General features: G+C 35.3%; 2 protein-coding genes across 8 annotated transcripts in view; one reads left to right on the top strand and one right to left on the bottom strand.

The window, feature by feature from the left end:
- Positions 1 to 60: 60 nt before the first annotated feature.
- On the top strand, positions 61 to 7,913 carry LOC106172393 (uncharacterized). Of its 3 annotated transcripts, none has more exons than XM_013553076.3 (7): positions 61 to 243; positions 1,142 to 3,098; positions 3,462 to 3,595; positions 4,231 to 4,332; positions 4,839 to 4,911; positions 5,216 to 5,518; positions 6,177 to 7,913. In XM_013553076.3, exons 2-7 carry the CDS (start codon positions 1,157 to 1,159, stop codon positions 6,602 to 6,604), a joined length of 2,982 nt encoding a protein of 993 aa, XP_013408530.2. In that variant the 5' UTR covers positions 61 to 243; positions 1,142 to 1,156; the 3' UTR covers positions 6,605 to 7,913. The 3 variants fall into 3 exon arrangements, with proteins under 3 accessions (XP_013408530.2, XP_013408531.2, XP_086861909.1); XM_013553077.2 differs by lacking the exon at positions 61 to 243 and adding an exon at positions 333 to 403; XM_087005783.1 differs by lacking the exon at positions 61 to 243 and adding an exon at positions 411 to 435.
- Positions 7,906 to 18,900, bottom strand: part of LOC106161191 (zinc phosphodiesterase ELAC protein 2) — a 72,037-nt gene continuing 61,042 nt past the window's right edge. For 3 of the 5 annotated variants that reach the window (XM_087005784.1, XM_087005787.1, XM_087005786.1), the window contains 4 exons: positions 18,235 to 18,355; positions 17,996 to 18,074; positions 12,159 to 12,303; positions 7,906 to 9,704 (listed from right to left, as the gene is read on the bottom strand). In XM_087005784.1, coding sequence (XP_086861910.1) covers positions 9,627 to 9,704; positions 12,159 to 12,303; positions 17,996 to 18,074; positions 18,235 to 18,355 — 423 coding nt within the window. In that variant the 3' untranslated portion in view covers positions 7,906 to 9,626. The remainder of the gene's footprint in view (positions 9,705 to 12,158; positions 12,304 to 17,995; positions 18,075 to 18,234; positions 18,356 to 18,900) is intronic. The other 2 variants (XR_015333061.1, XM_087005785.1) reach the window with 2 other exon arrangements.

Consider the following 18,900-nt stretch of genomic DNA (forward strand, 5'->3'; position numbering starts at 1 on the left):
GGCATCAATAAATATATTTTTTCGGTCAAGATGATAAATAAACATCTGGAATATAACTTGAATTGTTTACTTTAATTCTTTTGCTGGAATTTAGGGTATTCTTTACATAAATGTGAAAAGACCGGAAGTGCCTTGGCAACTAATTTGCATACGGAGCAATGTCAGTCGCGTTGTTTATCCGCGATTTGGGGGTCAAGGTCTTAAAATGTGAAATCTCGTCGTGATAATGACCTTTCATGAAAGGTAAGTGTGCTGATCTTTAATTAATTCCTTTAAGTACCATTAAATCATAAATACCCGCGAAGACCTGCAATTAATTTATCAAAATTTTCTTTCAAATAAGAGCATCTTTGTGCCATACTGTTGCACTGTGGTAACAACATGGCGACTAAGTAAATTAAAAGTAGGTCAATTAAATGAAATTACTTTTTGAAGGCAAGTGCAAAAATTAATTTTCTCCTCCTAAGCTGTTCTGGATGTCGGTATTCCAGTGTCTTTTTGCATACGTTGCGCGCAGATGTAATGTCAGAGCATCTTCAGAAAATGTTGGTCTCGCTCACCATAGTTAGACCAAACATTATCTTGCCTGTGCTTGTGAAATGCTGGCTTTGTGATTGGTGAAGCAGTTATTCCAATGTATACCTAAAAAACAGCAGAATTATCGTTTCTTTAGGTTCCTGTATTGATGTAGGCATAAAGCATTGTATGTGTATCCTAAACATGTGTATGTGCTTACACGAATCGCCGGTCTCTTTCGTGACCTACTTAAGCTATCGCTGTGGAACTACCATCAGTGGAATTGCACTAATAGTACTCATTGTAATATATATACATATGTAAATAAATGGTGGCCTCTTTGTCATGTCCCATCTGTTATTGTTTTTATTGTTTGGGGATAGCTATACAGTCTTATCTACATGTCTTGTAAACTTGTCCAGAATTCTCTAAGTCTCTTATCATCGGGCTGGTACATCTCTGTTATGTCAAGCCCTGCACAAAAGATACTAGTGAGTTCCTGCAAATCCAAAGAAAACAAGGCTTCAAAGCTGACATATTTGATAGAAATTTTTTATATGTTAAATTATATACTGTCGAATGCATGTTAAAACAAGGATATTTTGATATTTAAATTTTTTTTCAGGCATAGTTGAGGGCTATGCAAAGCCCAGGTGGAGGTGGCTGCAGAGTAGAGCGGGAAATTATCGAGGCACAAAAGTGGCATAAAGAAGAATTGCACATCCGTGGCTTTGAACTAGAGTCATTGCCACTATCTGTTTGCCAACCACCCATCACAAAGACTTTATTCAAGCTAGACTTGAGCCACAATTTTATCAGCGAGTTGCCTCCATCCATTTCCAAGCTTGTGAACTTGCGTCACCTCTGCTGCAGCCACAACCAGCTTTTGAGCCTGCCAGAAGAACTTGGTCTGTTCAATTATTTAAAGACTTTAGATGTATCCAGGAACAAAATTTCTAGGATTCCAAAGTGTTTGACAAATGTCCGAACTTTAGAGATTGCTAACTTCTCTGGAAACAAGATTGAACTCTTGAATCCAGAAGTGCTATCCTTACCCAATCTACAGAGATTGTATGTGACAAAAAATCCCATCACAAATGTACCCAGGGAAGTGTTCTTAGATGGGTTAGACAAGCTTCGCCAGTATTTTGAGTTATATTTATCACTCTATGATAGTGATTCTTTAACACAGCATTTAGAAGCCCTAACAATCAGTGGCTCCACACTACCATCTTCTTCAGCTGCAGTTCATACATTACCTCCTGTGAAAACTGCAGTTACAAGTGACTATGGTTCTTGTTCAAATGACTTGGTATCAGTTAATACAGGATCTGTTCATGAAGACAGCTGTAGCTGCTTTGGGGACTGTGGCAGTGATGGTGACCCAGATTTTGACGACTCTTTTTCAGAATCAAATCAACCTTGTTTAGATGAAATTTTAAGTTCAGATTCCGATTTTGAAGAGGATGGATACATTGAAAAAATCCTGCCAGATAGAACTAAATTGTTGAGGTATGGCAATGTTACTGTTCATATCCCACAACACAACAAAAGTGGACATTCTGTGCATGATTTCCACATGGAAATATTAGAAGATTGGATGTACAAGCCTGATACCACAGAAAGAGCTGTCCATGCTAGTCAGGTAGTGTGTGTAGAACCACATGGCGCAAAGTTCTATGTCACAGAACCTGCAATATTAACACTTCCATTAGGAGTAGGTGTAGACCAAGAAGACCAAGTGATCTGTCTCTGTAGTAACTCAGTCCCAGGGAACTTTCCAGTCTGGGAACCAATACCAAAGAGTGATTATAAATGGGATAGAGACAGGGTTACAATCAGAACATGGCATTTTAGTTTATTTACAGTGATTGTCTCTAAACCTTACCCTGAAGTTGTCAAAGAGGTGCTTGCTGGTGAAGGTGGACATGTCATAGTAGATGATGTTCCTGGAGTTGAAGTGCACTTTCCCAAAGGTGCTCTACAGGAAAACATTGATGCCAGGATTAAGGTTTATTATGCTGATGAACCGTATGCTAGAGATGACCAGTCTGATGGTCAAGCTCAGGCCTTGGCAACACCTGTTGTTATGGTGGGTCCACACGGCTGTCAGTTCAAACCAAATCATTATAATAATCCAGTGACACTGCGACTTCCACTACCAGACTGTGGGGAAATCATGCGCAAGTTTAAAGTCCACCCACAGCAGTGCTTGACAATCTTGCACAGTGACACAGACGAAACACAACCACTCTGCTGGGAGAGGTTGGATGTTAAGTATAAAGTGGAAAATGACAAGGGTGGAAATTTTTACATCCGTGTACCAGTAACACATTTTTCTTGGTATAAAGCAGTCTGGGACTTACTGGCAGGAACTCTTCACAGGGCCAAGGTTGGGGCCTCTTATTTCTATCCTTACATAAGATTTTCCATGATGTGCATTGCTATGATGGAGGAAAACAAAGACACAAGGACATTTGGATTAGAGGTGATTTGTTATCGTAGTGATAAGAAACTACCTGAAGTGGGTAACTACAAGCACAGAGTTGGGGGCAGCATTAAACCTAAAATGGTTAGACCAGGTGAGGACATGTTTATTACCAGATTTATATTTCTTTGGTTTTACCTTTTTTTTTAAGGTAAAAATAAAATTTGAAAGTTAAATTTTTTGTAGGGATCATATTTAATGTGCCAATTACACAGACCCAGCCACCTGTAACCTTGTCAATAAGTAACTTCTTTTGACTATTTCCTGCAATATCCAACAACATTTTAACAGCACTGCGATTTATTTTCATGTGATTAGCAATCAGTTTATATCACATTTACTTGACTTTACAAATGCAGTCCATGAGAGATATTAAAATTCTGAAATGGGTTAATAATGAAGGTCTAAAAAGGCTGTCATGAAATTTGATTACTGTTATATGTTTATTTGTTTGCAGGGCCAGTTATTATACGTCTGGCTTCCAATGATTTTGAAGCTGATGTTCTTCATGGGGAAGACCCAAGCCTGACAAAGGTGGAGCTAGATTTCAGGGGAATGGAATTTGAAAAACAATTTGCATGCGTTTTCAAGGTAGGAAAACACATCTTTACTTCCTGTCTAAAATCCCTGATATTTGACCATAGTATGAATTAGAAACTGCTCAAAGTAAAATATGAAGCAAGTGTAACCCCCCAGTAATGCACATGCATCACTGCTATTAGTTTCTTATACAACTCATATTTCCAAAGCATAAACCTAATTAATCACTTTGTCAGTTAAAAAACAGAATTAAAACTACACTTCTTTGAATTTCTGGTTGTAAACTTGACCTATTTATCCATCCCACCAGTTTGTTGTATGAACATTACTGTTGAGTGTGCAGTACTTAGCATTAATATTTAATTAAGGGTTGGTGGAAACTGCCAACTTGAAGAGTTTTATGTAGCACAGAAAGAAAGCTGAACAGACTTGTTCAAATATCATTTTTAGGGAGATACTTTGGTATATCTTGAAGCGGGAGATACTTTGGTATATCTTGAAGCTATGTTATTGGAAACCATGTGATGGCAATTGGTCAGGTCAAGTGGCAAAAATCTGAATTGATATGTAACTTAAACTTTTATGATCAACTTGAACTGAAATTTTAGACATTTTACAATAATAAAGTTTTTAAAGACACTGGCCATGAGAAACAGTTGAAAACTTACATCGTTATAATATTTCAGGGTGAGCCAGTAGAAAAAGGTGTGTTTGGCAAAGTGTTTGTGGAGAGATTAGTTGTAACTGGAATTCCTGCTGAGGCTATCTGTGAGTTCAATCTGACTAAGGTGAGTGGAGTTATCAAAAAGCAAATTCATAAAGAGACTATACATGTTTTACCTATGAGAAATTATGTTTTGTCACATTTAGTTTTGTACTATTTTTACACTTTACAACCTTTAGACAAGAGACAATGAAAAGCCTATTTCACTATATGATAAGTACAACTGTAGTTTAGGTAAAATGAAATACCATTATATTATAGTTACAAATACTCATTGTCCACTGTATGCCACATACTATAGCATTATTATAATGCAGTGTTAAAATACAGGCAAGCATGTAAGCAAAATACCAGTGCAATTATCCAATTGTTTGATGCACAAGTCATGGTATAAAATTTGTTAATGACCAGGTAAATTGTCTAAAGTTAAATGCCTCAATACACCTGAACATAATCTCTTTATGGTAACTTTTTAACAGTATGGTCTTCAATAAACCTGTGGTTGTAATTCTATGAGAAGTTTACTGCATTTGTTGTTTTACATAAAATTCCAATTTCTTATGTTGGCAGAATGGTAATGAAGCTGATGTAATGCCAGACACAACTGATCGATGGTCACTTATGGCTGTCAAAGAACTGGCAGGTTAGTAAAGATGAAATGAATTCCTATATTCTGTATTTTTAACAGAAGTGTGAATATAATATTATTTTGGAAGGAAAATGTCAGTACACCTAAATACTACATGCTGGATTTCAATATGCTTATCTTGACATTTAGACTTCCTTACATAATACATTTAATAAAATGTTGTCAGCATTTTGTGTATTAATATATTCCATTATACTTCATAAGGTGAACTGTAAGTCTTAGCCCTTTTTGTCATTTGTCTTCATTTCTAAATGGTCTCAGTATATTCATTGGCTTTTTTTCTTTGACACCATTTTAGCCATGCTAAACATTACTGCAGATAACAACTGGAAAAAGTTTGCCAAACACTTGGGTTTCACCAATCATGAAATCCGCAACAGACTGTCTTACACCGAGGACCCATTTGCTTTCATGTTGACCATGTTTCAAAATAGGGGCGGGACCCCAGATGAGTTTGTACAGTCACTGTATGAAGTGAGTAGATCACTTCGCATGGGTGATGGCAGTGGTTCCTTAGACCAGATTGGTTTTATGAACCAGTCAGGATTCAGGACAACTGATGATGAAGACAGTAGCATGTCAGATGAATCTGCAATTGCAGGTAAGTTCATAATGTATTATTAGTATTTTATGAAAAGAAAAAAAATTGATGTTCTCTCATTTTGTGTGTTTATTGAATATTTAATATTTGTCAATATGTGGATTATAGTTTTTCCCACAGATTTTATGTAATCACATTGTTAAGGTATGGCACTTTTTGTTTCATTATTATTAACCTAACACTAATACTTGATATTGACAGAAGAACCATCACTTAAACATCAATATGCATTAAAGCAGAATTAAAAATTTTTAAACAATAAAACAAATCTTTTAAGATGTCTGGGAAAAAGAAAGAAACTGGCATGTTGTTAGATCAAAGAAAGAAAAATGATTTAGATTTAATGTAAAGATATTCACACATGGAACCTGATTTGTTATTGATTCAAAAGTCATCTTATCTAAGTAGGTAGCCTACATTGTTGAGGCATTGAATTCCAGCAGTGACAAGTTAAATTGAGTGTTATCAATTTTTAGGTAAACAGAGGCTAAGATAGTAGCTATGGTTTTAAATTTGATTGCTTATGTGCATTTATTTCAGTCTAGGAAGAGAATGTGGAAGTTTGTTTTCTTTAGAGAAGGAAAGTTTCCATTAATATCAGTTAGATTAGCAACAAATGTTTAATTGTTACTCATTTTACTCAAATTTTGAATTGCAGGGCCCAGTGGATTCATTTCTCCTCCCAGAAAACGTGGAAACTCAATGGCCCCTATGCAGAACCAAGCCAAAAGGAAACGCAAACATTCAGACCACTCTGACAGTTTTTCTAGTGAAATGTCAGCAGTGCAGGATGATCAGGTTCATAGGAACAACAAGAAACCTCTGGAAGGAAGTGATCTTTGGCGGGTATCACCCTACATCTTTGACAAATGGAAATTCATGGGGAGAACTCTCAATTTACCAGAAGAAGACATTTTGAGTATTGAACATGCCAATCGAGACATTCAAGAATGCACGTATCAGATGCTGCTCAAGTGGAGGGAGCGATACCCCCAAAGGTGCACTTTTGGAGTGTTGTATTGTGCCTTGCATGAGAATGGGTTGACATCAGTTGCACAACAGTACTGTACTGTGCCCAAGACGTAACAACTGCAAGCATGCTACTCAGGTCAGGTTTAAGTGGTTGAAGTGAACATGATAAGATTACATGATATTTTTTCCCTTATGATAGCCAGTGAAGTTCAGTTTTCTCAATTTTAGTTTGACATGTTGCAAAGACTTGACTTACCACGTATTTTTTGTTTGGCAAGTTTGGAAAATGGTATTATTCAGTCAACTTGAATGTGAACTGGTAGCATGCTTTCTTTTGAAGTCTGGTTGTGTAGAGAGGAGAAGAGACAGTTCAACCTATAAGAACCAACAAGTCTTCTCATGTTATGCATTTTATATAGTTGTTTAGTTTTAAGAAGGTTTCTTACAGATATATTTTTATACGGGAACTTTTTTCCGCAATTTTTATTGTACAAATTAAATGATTTTTGTACAGATATCTATGTTTCTATGAGCTTGATCTGCCACTATTTATTTTTTCATGTTTCGTAAATTTTGATGGAAGATGTAAAGTTTTTAATAATAATTCTTGGATCAGAATTAAAGCTTTCCAAGGTGTTAAGGGATCCCACCTTGCTGTTTAAATGATTAAAAAATCCATCAGTAATGACACTTGGGAGTGCCAGGCCCTCGTGATGTAACTTATCCAAAGGGGTTGAACACCCAAGACAGAAGTATGTCCAGTTCACCGATAACCCAGGCATTTTGTCTCTTTTACACACAATACACTTTTAAGTAATTTGTGAACCAAGTAACCAAATATCTTGGGGCCCCCTTTGTCCCAAATGTTTAGCCAATGTAAGCTGTACATCGAAAGGCGTAAGTAAGCTCAGTACTTCTGCCATATTTCATGGGCGCATTTTCAAAATGTCAGGGTTATCAATAAACTTGACATACTTTTGTCTTGGAAATTCAACCCCTCTTGTTGCCTTGGTCCCCACATCATTCTTCATGTATTTCATTTGTATATAAATCATCGTAAAATATTATTTTTGATTTTATGTGCCAAAATGTGTCATTTTGACAAGTTATTTTACAAATTTAAGAAAACTTCTACTTCCGTTTGTAATCACTTGGTAGATATTTCAATTTTATTTATTTTTAATGTAATTATTAGGGGATCCTAGATGCATTTAATCTGCCTTTTCTTCAAAACAGCAACAAGTAGAAAAAGAGAATTAGTAGTGCATTACTTTTGGTGCTGGCACCCAGACTAGGTATATTGGGCAAATTTTTTAATGTTCACATATTTTAACATTTAAGGCAGCCTTTTATCTTGCACAAAATTGTAAGTGCTCCAATAACATTTTCACCGTGGTAAAATAAAACACCTAAAATTTTATAATATTATTTTTATTATCCAGTGTGTTACACCTTTGTTTAAGCATCTCCTGTCTATGGTAACTACTTAAAATTTTCAAACACATCAGTTATATATACTGACAGTCAATGAAAACGCATCATTTATTTATCAAATAATATTTTAAGTTTATTTGGCAAATTAAGAAAATGACAGTTTTCGTGCGAAATATGACCCATTATTCAGTCACACAAGGTGAAATAAAAGTCGGAAAAGATCATTAAAAAAAAAAGATCATTAAAATGCAAGGTCACGTGATCAAATCTCTTTGGTTCCGCCCAGCCTCCAGCAACCCCAGGGCCCGCAGTCGCCCTTCCAGTGTCAGACGTGGCATCACTGAACTTTGTCATGTGTCATACTGGATTTGGTGATTACCTTAAATAGGCTTAATTAATCACCATATATTGAACCTGATTAATTCACACCAATCACGCGATAGGGAAAACACAATTTTGATCACAAAATCACTGAAGCGGGAATTTTAAACATCTGAATGGTCAGTCCACTTTCTTATGACCAAAAAATTGCATTTGTACTCATTTATATGGTTGGAATCGATTCTCGGTAAAAGTACAAGAGTACAAAAGTACAAGAAAGTTTTCTTATGCATTTTCATTGACTGTCAGTATATATCTCTGGTATCTGTCTTTTTCAAGGATTGTCATCTCAAGTTACTGGTGTAATGTACTTTCTGATGCAAAGCCATTATTTTACGAAACTTCTGAATCACTACTTAAATCATAACTAAAAAATATTGTTCTGTGAAAAATTATTGATTCAAATTTATCTAGAAGATCAGAGAGACGATACCGCCTTGGGGTATTGTACCACCAGCTGGAGTAAGCACATTTGTATGGATAACATAGGGACACCACCTCCAGTGTTGTGCTTGACAAGCTCTACAAAATGCAATAAACAAGATTTCACAGTTTTTTTTGTTCAAAATAATTTATAACAAAATCATGGGGAAAAGTTAAAGGTGCAGTTTATGGCGAAAATAAGGTCAAAGGTCTAATTCAAGGTCACAGGTAATCTGTCAATATATGACATAACTTTTCAAGTTCAGGAGTATCTATGGGCATATCTGTGCCAGTTTTGGAGATATAAGGGACTTAAAATTTGCAGAGTTCAGTTCATGGTGAAAAATAGGCCAAAGGTCAATTTCAAGGTCACAGGTTGCCAGTATATGACTTCCTATTCAAGTTCAATAGTAAATCTGGGTGTAACTCTGCCAGTATTGGAGATATAAGGGCTCTAGCAAGAGGTCTCTAGCAATTACAATTCCAGAATTGGAGCTTTTTGTTTTTGGCATCCAGTGACGCCTTCTCCTGTGATAAGGCACCGATTGACCCCAAACTCACAAATATGAAAGATGACCCTAAGTGTGACCCCTGCCCATAATATTATAGGTTGGGGTTGTGTAGTTTCTGAAAATCGTCACAACTCGTTGCACAAATTGTGCAAAAAAATTCCCATTTTTAGAAAATTTTGGCCCCTTTGACCTTGAAATAAAATATATAATAATTGATCTATAATTTTTGAAAATACTTTTTCAAACAGCCTTCATCTGTTGATGGGATCTTGAGACCTAGATGGTCAGCAACACCATTTGGTATTCCTAATCAGTCTGCAATGAGATGTTCCACTATCAGTCTGCTTCTATTTCATTTTCATATCAGTAAATACCCTTGCGTCTTGTTAATTTCTCTCTGATGAGAAGAGTAATTCAAGGGGATGATTAAACATTGGCAATAGAGGAAGGTCTGTCAAACGTACCTGCAAGACAACACAAGTAATTAGTTATGGTAATTTTCACAGGCTTTCCATTGTGAGTTGTGTAAATAATTTAATTTCTTAATTAACAAGGCAGCAAAGCTGTCAAATGTACAGACAAAAAGCAGGAAATAACAAAATAGGCTACTGTCAATTCTGATGCAAAAGTACATTATGTTAAACTGCAAATTCAACATCAAATTTTAATTATGCTCAACAGATAATACCAATGTAAGTAAAATGTGAAACAAGCATAAGGCTTCAGGCCCATGGGAGTTCAAGTTCACACTTTGAAAATGTAAAACTTCCAGAAAAAGAAGTCAATTAGACTGCTTTTCCAACTCAGGCTGCATTTTAGTCCTGTATTTCTTTTTTGAAAGTTTGGCAATCATAAGTAACATGGTTTTCCCATAATGGTCATCATGGCAGCAGCACCCAAAATTGTGTTTTCTTCTATTCTGATGCAATATTACATAATGGTTAACAGCATAATGATAATCAATTTTTAATAACAAAATATATGTATCATGGATTTTCAGAAAATGTGACTAGCCTGGGTCTCCAAGCCTGTGGAACTTCAAAGTCACACCTTGAAAATGCCAATATGTGAAAAATTAAATTTTCACAAAAAAACTGTTTATCTGGCAGATTGCATTGCCTACTGAAGCTGTATTTTAGTCCCATGTTTCTTTCCTGTAGTGTAAGTTTGAGAACAGTAAGTGACATGGTTTTTCTTAAAAGGTAATCATGGGAGCAGTGCCCAAAATAGGTTTTTTTCAAATTTTGATGCAATATTACATAATGTTTAACAGCATAATGACCATCAATTTTTAATAATAAAATATTAGTATCATGGATATTCAGAAAATGTGACTAGCAAAGGTCTTCAGGCCCATGGAACTTCAAAGTCACAACTTGAAAATGCCAAAATGTAAACAAGACAGCACTGTTTTGAAATGTCTTTATTTTTCCATTTTTAACACTTTTTTAACATAAAACAAAATTAACAGTTTACTGCCATTTTTATATGATCAACTAAGAAAAATGATGAGATGTGAAAAATATCAATAGAGCAGTGTTAAATGTCCAATTTCTTCCATTCTGAGATTCTGAACATAGTGAATGATTGAATCTGACAAATTGCAATGATATGAGTTTATTTCCATTTTTGAAACTTTATTACACAATACACGATAACATGTTTACCATCATTTTTACAAAATCAACTAACAATGTTGTAAAGATACAGGAAATGTCAAACAAACACTTTCACGTATCTTATTAGTTTAATAATGAGACTGTTAACATGCCTAAAAATTGAATCTGAGGAAATGTGAAAAAACAGCATACCTTCTAAAATAATGGCCCGATTATGCTGATTTACGAACTCATCCTGCATTTTAGTAAAATTGACCACTCCTGTGACTTTCATGACAATTGGCCCATCTGTTTTTCTTATATTGTGTTAGCAGTGTTGCATATATGCTGAAAAGTGTAAAAAACAGCATAACTAGTAAAATGGTGGCCCGATCATGCCGATTTTCGAACTTGATCTGCGTTTTAGTAAGACTGATTACTCCTGTGAGTTTCATGACAACAGGCCTATCGGTTTTCCTTGAAATGTGTTAACAGTGTTGCATATATGCTAAAAAGTGAAAAAACAGCATATATTCTACAATAATGGCCCGATCATGCTGATTTGCGAACTTGACCTGCGTTTTATGAATATTAGTCAGCTCTGTAAATATAAAGCCAAAAAGTAAAACTGTCTTCCACTTATGGTGTTAACGCTGAAAGTGCACGGCGACGGCGACATGATCGGCGACGGCGACGACAGACGCAGGTGATGGCAATATGTACAGACACATCTGTGTCTGTACATAAAAATCTTAATTTAAAAATAAATAATATAATATCTGCAAAGTAATAAGGTAACTTTAGTCAAAATAAGAAAAATGTTCTTAAATGAATAAAGTTGGCAATTGACTAATGATAAATATAGATAAAATGCTGATGTACTGAGTAAATACACTCAATTATTCACCTAATTATCTGCACATTAAATTTCAGTGGCAGTGCTCAAAACGGCAATACAATGGTGACACGCATAACATTGTGAATTTGTACTCATGTGCAACAGTTTTAAGAAAAAACCACTACAAAAATATCAGTAACTAAATTCTTTCAGCCTTTGTTCAATGCCTTACAGGACATGTTAGCCTGTCATTATTTCTGACACCACCAAACACCACCAAATCTCCCTTCATTTTATGCAGTCGCAAAATTTTTCACTGACATGATTATTATTCAATAACTTAAACAATCCCATCATGCTACTATTCGAAACAAATTTGGATTTTTTACAAAAATAAAATATGGCTTTGGACTTATGGGGAAAACTTCACCAAAAATAGCTGCAAAACATGTGATGTCTGTATACAAAACATTGTGACTTACCCTCATGAAATCATGAGCAACTCCAACCTTGTCATTAAAAGAATCGTTGAATTCAGGTACCCTCCCATATCGTTGGCTAAAGTGGGTGAGCAATGTAAATTTAGCATTCATTTCCTGCCCAACCTGAATGGCTTGAGAAGTAGTACTGAAACATACATTTCACTTTATACAGTTTTTTGTCTTCATGTCATTTTCCATCAACAGATTAAAACAATGCGTAACACAGCCAAAAAGTAAAAGGATAACAACTGTTCATTTTGGCCAAAAATGAATTTTCGTGGGATAAACAGCAATTTTCTCATATTTACCAATGGTTAAATGAATTTCTACATCCAAAGTAAGTCCGTTTTTTTTTTTTTTTTTTTTTTTCCTCTAAAAAAATTCCTTTTTTGTAATAATCTCCTAGGAGTTTACAGAGTTTAGCCATCTATGGAGGTCACGTAGTCAGATGGCAAGCACAGACTTCAGAATAACTGCTATAATTGCCATTTTTTGTGGTAAAATATATATATTTTTATGAGTTGTTTACAATGTATTTACTGTGAAATGTAGTTCTCAATGAGCTCATACAAAGAGTACTGTTGTTATCCCTTTTAATTTCCAAAAATTTTAATTCAACTTTAGTCTGCCATCTTTCTTGTTTATTAAATTTTTTATTTGGCTCAAAAAGTAGCTTTAACGTTTGTCAAAGAGATAAACAAGTGTAATATGGCAATATAACATACACACAGACATAACAAGGCAAGAAAGCTGTCAAATGTACAGATATGAAAGCCAAAAATGATTTACCAAATAGGATATTAAGCCCAAAATCTATGGGGTTCAAGTTGATATTATAAGTGACCTAATTCCAAGAGAAGAGGACACAGGTTCCTGTAGTCTTAGAAGAAAAGCCGTATCAGTGATTTGAATCTGCCGACATGATGCAGAGCAATACAAGATGGGTTGAGTCTTGAAACATGAGTACTGCCAGAATTCATGCTGGTGGTACAAATAATCTAATAAGGCCACTTTTCCAATTAAAGTTATATACAGGTAAAATGGATTTTCAAAAAACATAAGTAACAGCGACAAAAGATGAAGCTGATGGCTATATGTACAGACACAAAAAAAAATCATAATAGCACTCATCCACAATTAACACTTTTTCATTTAAAAATTGGGCAACAGTAATGTGAAATATCAAGCAAATCTTAAATAAATCTTCATTTTTCACTTACATGTATTGCCTAAGTATAGAAATTGCATGGTTTAAATCTATATTTTTGCCAAATATTCATGAAATGGAAGTAATGAACAGCAATTATGGATTAGGATATTCTGACTCTGTAAGATTGTGTCATCTGAAGATGTGATGTCAAGTTAAGCTGGCTGGTCATTTTTATCTGGATGTAAACAGGAACTGAGACGCAAGTACAAGTTGGAGTGGATTTTAAGGCAGGTGTAGAGACAACTAACCAACAGATAACATCCCAGCTTACAACTATTTCTGTCCCATTGAAAAAAGATTCTGCCTTTAAATAATATAGCACACTAAGCTGTCAGGTATGCAGGCATGTGTCATACCAACTTAAGTGCACCCTACAAGAGTGAAAAGCAATAGATTTTAAGTTGTTCAGCAAAGTTTTATTTCAAATTATCTTTAAATAATGAAAAATAATCTACAAAACTATGTCATTAAAACACTGTTAACAGTGCAATGCAACTTAAGCAACAAATGATTAAGACATAAACAAAAACAATTGTTCGAAAATTTAAATATAACTGCAACTACCTTCCGCTGCCAATATAGTTTTATTTCTCCCAACAATTTTTGAACATGCAGTCACCATTAACAGAAGTGGATTAAGGCTGTCTTCAGGGTCTTCTAGAAGATGGTCAGATTTTCAAGTTTATATTGACGGGCATCTAATTTTTTCTGTCAGAAGATGGTCAAAAATGGAGGATGGATCAACAAAGATAATATGGAAGACTGTCAGAAAATATCTCTGGATCCACCCATGATTGAAGTATTTTGCCTGAGTGGCAGTTGGACAAGAAGGTCTACTTTTAGAGTCAAAGCGCTTTGTCATACATGCATTTGGCAGATATGATATTCCCTCACTTACAATTTATTCCCCATTAGCGGGTAAAATCATTGACCTACCACAGAACTTGAAAAAAAGACTTCAGGTTTCCACTCAAGCCTCAGCTTTGGCAGAAATGATATTCCCTCACTTGTAATTTATTCCCCATTAGTGGGTAAAACCTTTGACTTACCAAAGAACTTAACTAGAGAGCAAGGCTGACAAATTACAGACACCATACAGGAAAAAAGGTAGCAAAGTTGTTAAATGTTCAGACATTACACAGAAAAAAGTGCACAAAATATTGTTTTGGCCAATTTTGATGCACTGTCACATAATGCTTTAAAATAGTATAATCATTCTTACCCTCTTAAATTATGTACTATTATTTAGGGGACATGGACACTGAAAAACCAGCAGGTGATTCAATTCAACATGATAAAAAAGCCACTGAAAATGCTGTGTGAAAAAGAAAAATTTCACACATAAAAAAACAGAATAATTACCCTAAATGTAAACTGATAATGCTGATTTTTGAAGGCAACCTTCCGCTTTACAAAACAAAGCCACTCAGTAAATATAAAGTAAAACAAAAATACAGTTTGGCAGTTATGGGGCGAACGTAACCATAATTGTGCAAAAAACAGAATAACTAGAGGATCAGAGAGGCGATACCGCCTCCGAATATTGTACCACCAGCTGGAGCAAGCGCATTCGTATAGACCCCCACATACACAAAAGAAGGGACACAGCCACCAGTCTTATGCTTGACAAGCTGTAAAAATGCAATCAACAAGAATTTTCAAAATATGCAAAAAATATATATAACTTAAAATGGTACAATCAAAGTTAAGTTCATCATAAGGTAGGTCAAAGGTCAATTTCAAGGTCACAGTAAATTGCCAGTAAATGACTTCCTATTCAACTTTAATGGTAACTATGGACCTATCTCTGCCAGGTTTGGAGTTAAAAGAGAAAGAAATTTGCAAAGTTCAGTTCATAGTGAAAAGTAGGTCAAAGGTCAATTTCAAGGTCACATTTAGATTGCCAGTATATGACTTTCCAAGTAAGTTCAATAGAAACTATGGACCTATCTCTGCCAGTTTTGGAGATAAAAGGGAACCAAAATTTGCAAAGTTCAATTCATGATAAAAAGTAGGTCAAAGGTAAATTTCAAGGTCACACTTAGATTGCCAGTATATGACTTTCCATACAAGTTCAATAGAAACTATGGACCTATCTCTGACTTCCTATTCAAGTTCAATAGTAACTATGGACCTATCTCTGCCAGTTTTGTAGATAAAAGGGAAGAAAAATATGCAAAGTTCAGTACATGGTGAAAAGTAGGTCAAAGGTCAATTTCAAGGTCACAGTAAAATTGCCAGTATATGACTTCCTATTCAACTTCAACAGTAACTATGGACCTATCTCTGCCAGTTTTGGAGATATAAGGGACTAAATGTTTTAATTTTGGAGTTACCATAATGTGCCATAAATTTCCTACAGAAAAAATTAATTAAAATAACGAAAACATCATTTTGGTCGAAATTCTTGAAATAAGAGGTGCTCTGAAGTTCCAGATGTTCACATTTGATGAAATAATGTCATTTTTGACCACAAGTTGTCTGCTTTGCCAAGCCTTATGTTTTATTTTTCCGGAGTTCAAAATTTATTATCCATTACAGTACTGCACATTTTGCTTTCACCACCAATATGTGCCAGTATATGACTTCCTATTCAAGTTCAATAAAAACTATGGACCTATCTCTGCCAGTTTTGGAGATAAAAGGGAAGCAAAATTTGCAAAGTTCAGTTCATGGTGAAAAGTAGGTCAAAGGTCAATTTCAAGGTCACAGTAAGATTGCCAGTATATGACTTCCTATTCAAGTTCAATAGTAACTATGGACCTATCTCTGCTAGTTTTGGAGATAAAAGGGAAGCAAAATTTGCAAAGTTTAATTCATGGTGAAAAGTAGGTCAAAGGTCAATTTCAAGGTCACATTTAGATTGCCAGTATATGACTTCCTATTCAACTTCAATAGTAACTATGGACCTATCTCTGCCAGTTTTGGAGATAAAAGGGAAGCAAAATTTGCAAAGTTCAATTCATGGTGAAAAGTAGGTCAAAGGTCAATTTCAAGGTCACATTTACATTGCCAGTATATGACTTCCTATTCAACTTCAATAGTAACTATGGACCTATCTCTGCCAGTTTTGGAGATATAAGGGACTAAATGTTATAATTTTGGAGTTACCTTAATGTGCCATAAATTTCCTACAGAAAAAATTAATTAAAATAAAGAAAAGGTCATTTTGGTCGAAATTCTTGAAATGGGAGGTGCTCTGAAGTTCCAGAAGTTCAAATTTGATGAAATAATGTCATTTTTGACCACAAGTTGTCTGCTTTGCCAAGCCTTATGTTTTATTTTTCCAGAGTTCAAAATTTATTATCCATTACCGTACTGCACATTTTGCTTTCACCACCAATATATACTTTTTGATACAGCGTAGCTGGAAAACCATATGAAATACAAAAAAACGGAGACCACTCTCAATGTTGGGCTTTACATGCTCTACAAAATGCAAAAAAGAATGGGTCTCTAGCATTTATGGTTCCCGAATTAGAGACAGTTTTCAGTTTCGGTATCTTATGGCCGCTACTCCCGTTAAAATGCACCGATTGACCCCAAATTCACGGAGATGAAAGATGACCTGAAGGGTATCATTTTCCAATAATATTATTGGTTAAGTCTGTGTGGTGTCTGAATAACAGCGCAAATAATTTTTTTTTCGTAAAAAAGTTCATTTTTTTGAAAAATTTGGCCTGTTTGACCTTGAAATAAAGGTCAAAAGTCAAATCCAAGGGCATATTTAAAATCTGCACATATGACTTTTGGAAAGCCGTCTGTAGAAATTTTTCCCATAATTCCTTCTGTAGGGTAGATAATTAGCATTTAATTTTGCCATTTTTGGACAAGGGTGCATTGCAATGAATGCCACACCTAGACCCCAATACCGACAAAGCCCAAATTTTACGTGGAACGAGTTGAGATTATAGGTGACCTAAATCCAAGAGATGGGTATGGGGGCCCTTACCGTCTAGGAGGAGAAGCGGTAACGGTAACATGGCGGCGGAGCCGGCGGAACGGACCGGACGGGACTAAAACCATGTGTACTGCCAGCGCTAACGCTGGTGGTACAATTATTACCCTAAATGTGAACGGATCATGCCAATTTTCAGAAGGCCTCTCAGTAAATTTAAAGTAAAACAAAAATACGGCTTGGAAGTTATGGGGTGAACATCACCAAAACTGCGCAAAAAAAAAACAGAATAATAAGGTAAATATAAACTGATTATGCCAATTTTTTAAAGCAACCAACCTGCCTCTTTACCAAACAAAGTCACTCTGTAAATTTTAAGTATAACAAAAGTACAATTTGGTAGTTATGGGGCTAATGACATGTTGAACAGCGAGAGAAAAGGTGACGGTGACAGCGAGGGACAGACAGACCAATCAGAATATATACAGGCACTTACAGTATCTGTATATAGAAATGACTTCTTGTTCCCCATCAAGTTTCAGCTCCGCTGTACCTCAGGTTGTAAATGACCAGCCACCTCGCACACTACTTTACATCACAATGCAATAGGTTAGAAAACACAATCGTAATATCTGGAGTCCTTAATTATGTAAAGGTTTTAACAATCTGATTCTACAATTGCTGTCATCTGTTTGGCTAAAAAAATTTCATTAAGGGGACATTAATTACCAATGTTTATGAAGAACTGCCAGGTCTTTTTCCTCTTCAGAAAATGTAGCCTCATGGATTAGAACATCACAGTCTTTGCCTAAGTCATAAAAAAACAAAGAGTTAAATAAAATCTTATGAGTAAAGATACATATTTAGTGAGACTTATGTCAAATTTTGAAATCTGTGTACCTTGATCAGTCTTTGGGGAAATTAAACATGTAAGAAGTCACTTCAATTTTTATATAGCTACAACTTACCTAGTGCTACCAAATTGCGAGAATACTGTGCATCCCCTGAGTAAACTAAGCTCCAGTTTTTTTTGTGCCTCAATAACAAACCAGTAGCACCTCTACAATGCCCCACCAGTGTTGTCCTGAACTATAAAACAAAACCTCAAAATAACAAAGGTTCTTATTTAGCAATTTAAGGTTTATTCTGGAGATCCACAGAATATCTTTACTTTGTCGAGTGACCAGAATGCTAACCCTGCTATGTTTTTTCCTTTAAACTTTTTTTTGCTGAAATGCATTCTTCAAGCTGAAAAAAGCAAAATTAGGTTTGGCTGCTACATCTGAGATATTGATCATTTTTCAATATCCTAAACTCTCAGAAGCTGCTTATTTTACATTCAAGAGACGGTGGCAGACAGTGTCATCTCCCATAAGTCCATTTACCACTCCCATGAGCCCCATAGTTGAAGCCTGCTATGTTATATCTTGCAAATCTTTTTTCTTCATTCATTAGTATCAGTAGTATCAATGAGCATGTCTGTGCCAGTTTAGGAGATATAAGGGATGGAAATTTTGCAAAGTTCAGTTCATGGTGAGTTTGAGGATCAGCAGCAGATGCTTTAATGCACTGTGGGGAAGGCACTTCCATCAATGCAATATTGCAAAAATTTGATTGTATATTTGGGGAAATTG

This window comes from Lingula anatina, chromosome 2, assembly GCF_051362555.1.
Source record: "Lingula anatina isolate TDL-2025a chromosome 2, LinAna3.0, whole genome shotgun sequence".
NCBI lineage: Eukaryota > Metazoa > Brachiopoda > Lingulata > Lingulida > Lingulidae > Lingula > Lingula anatina.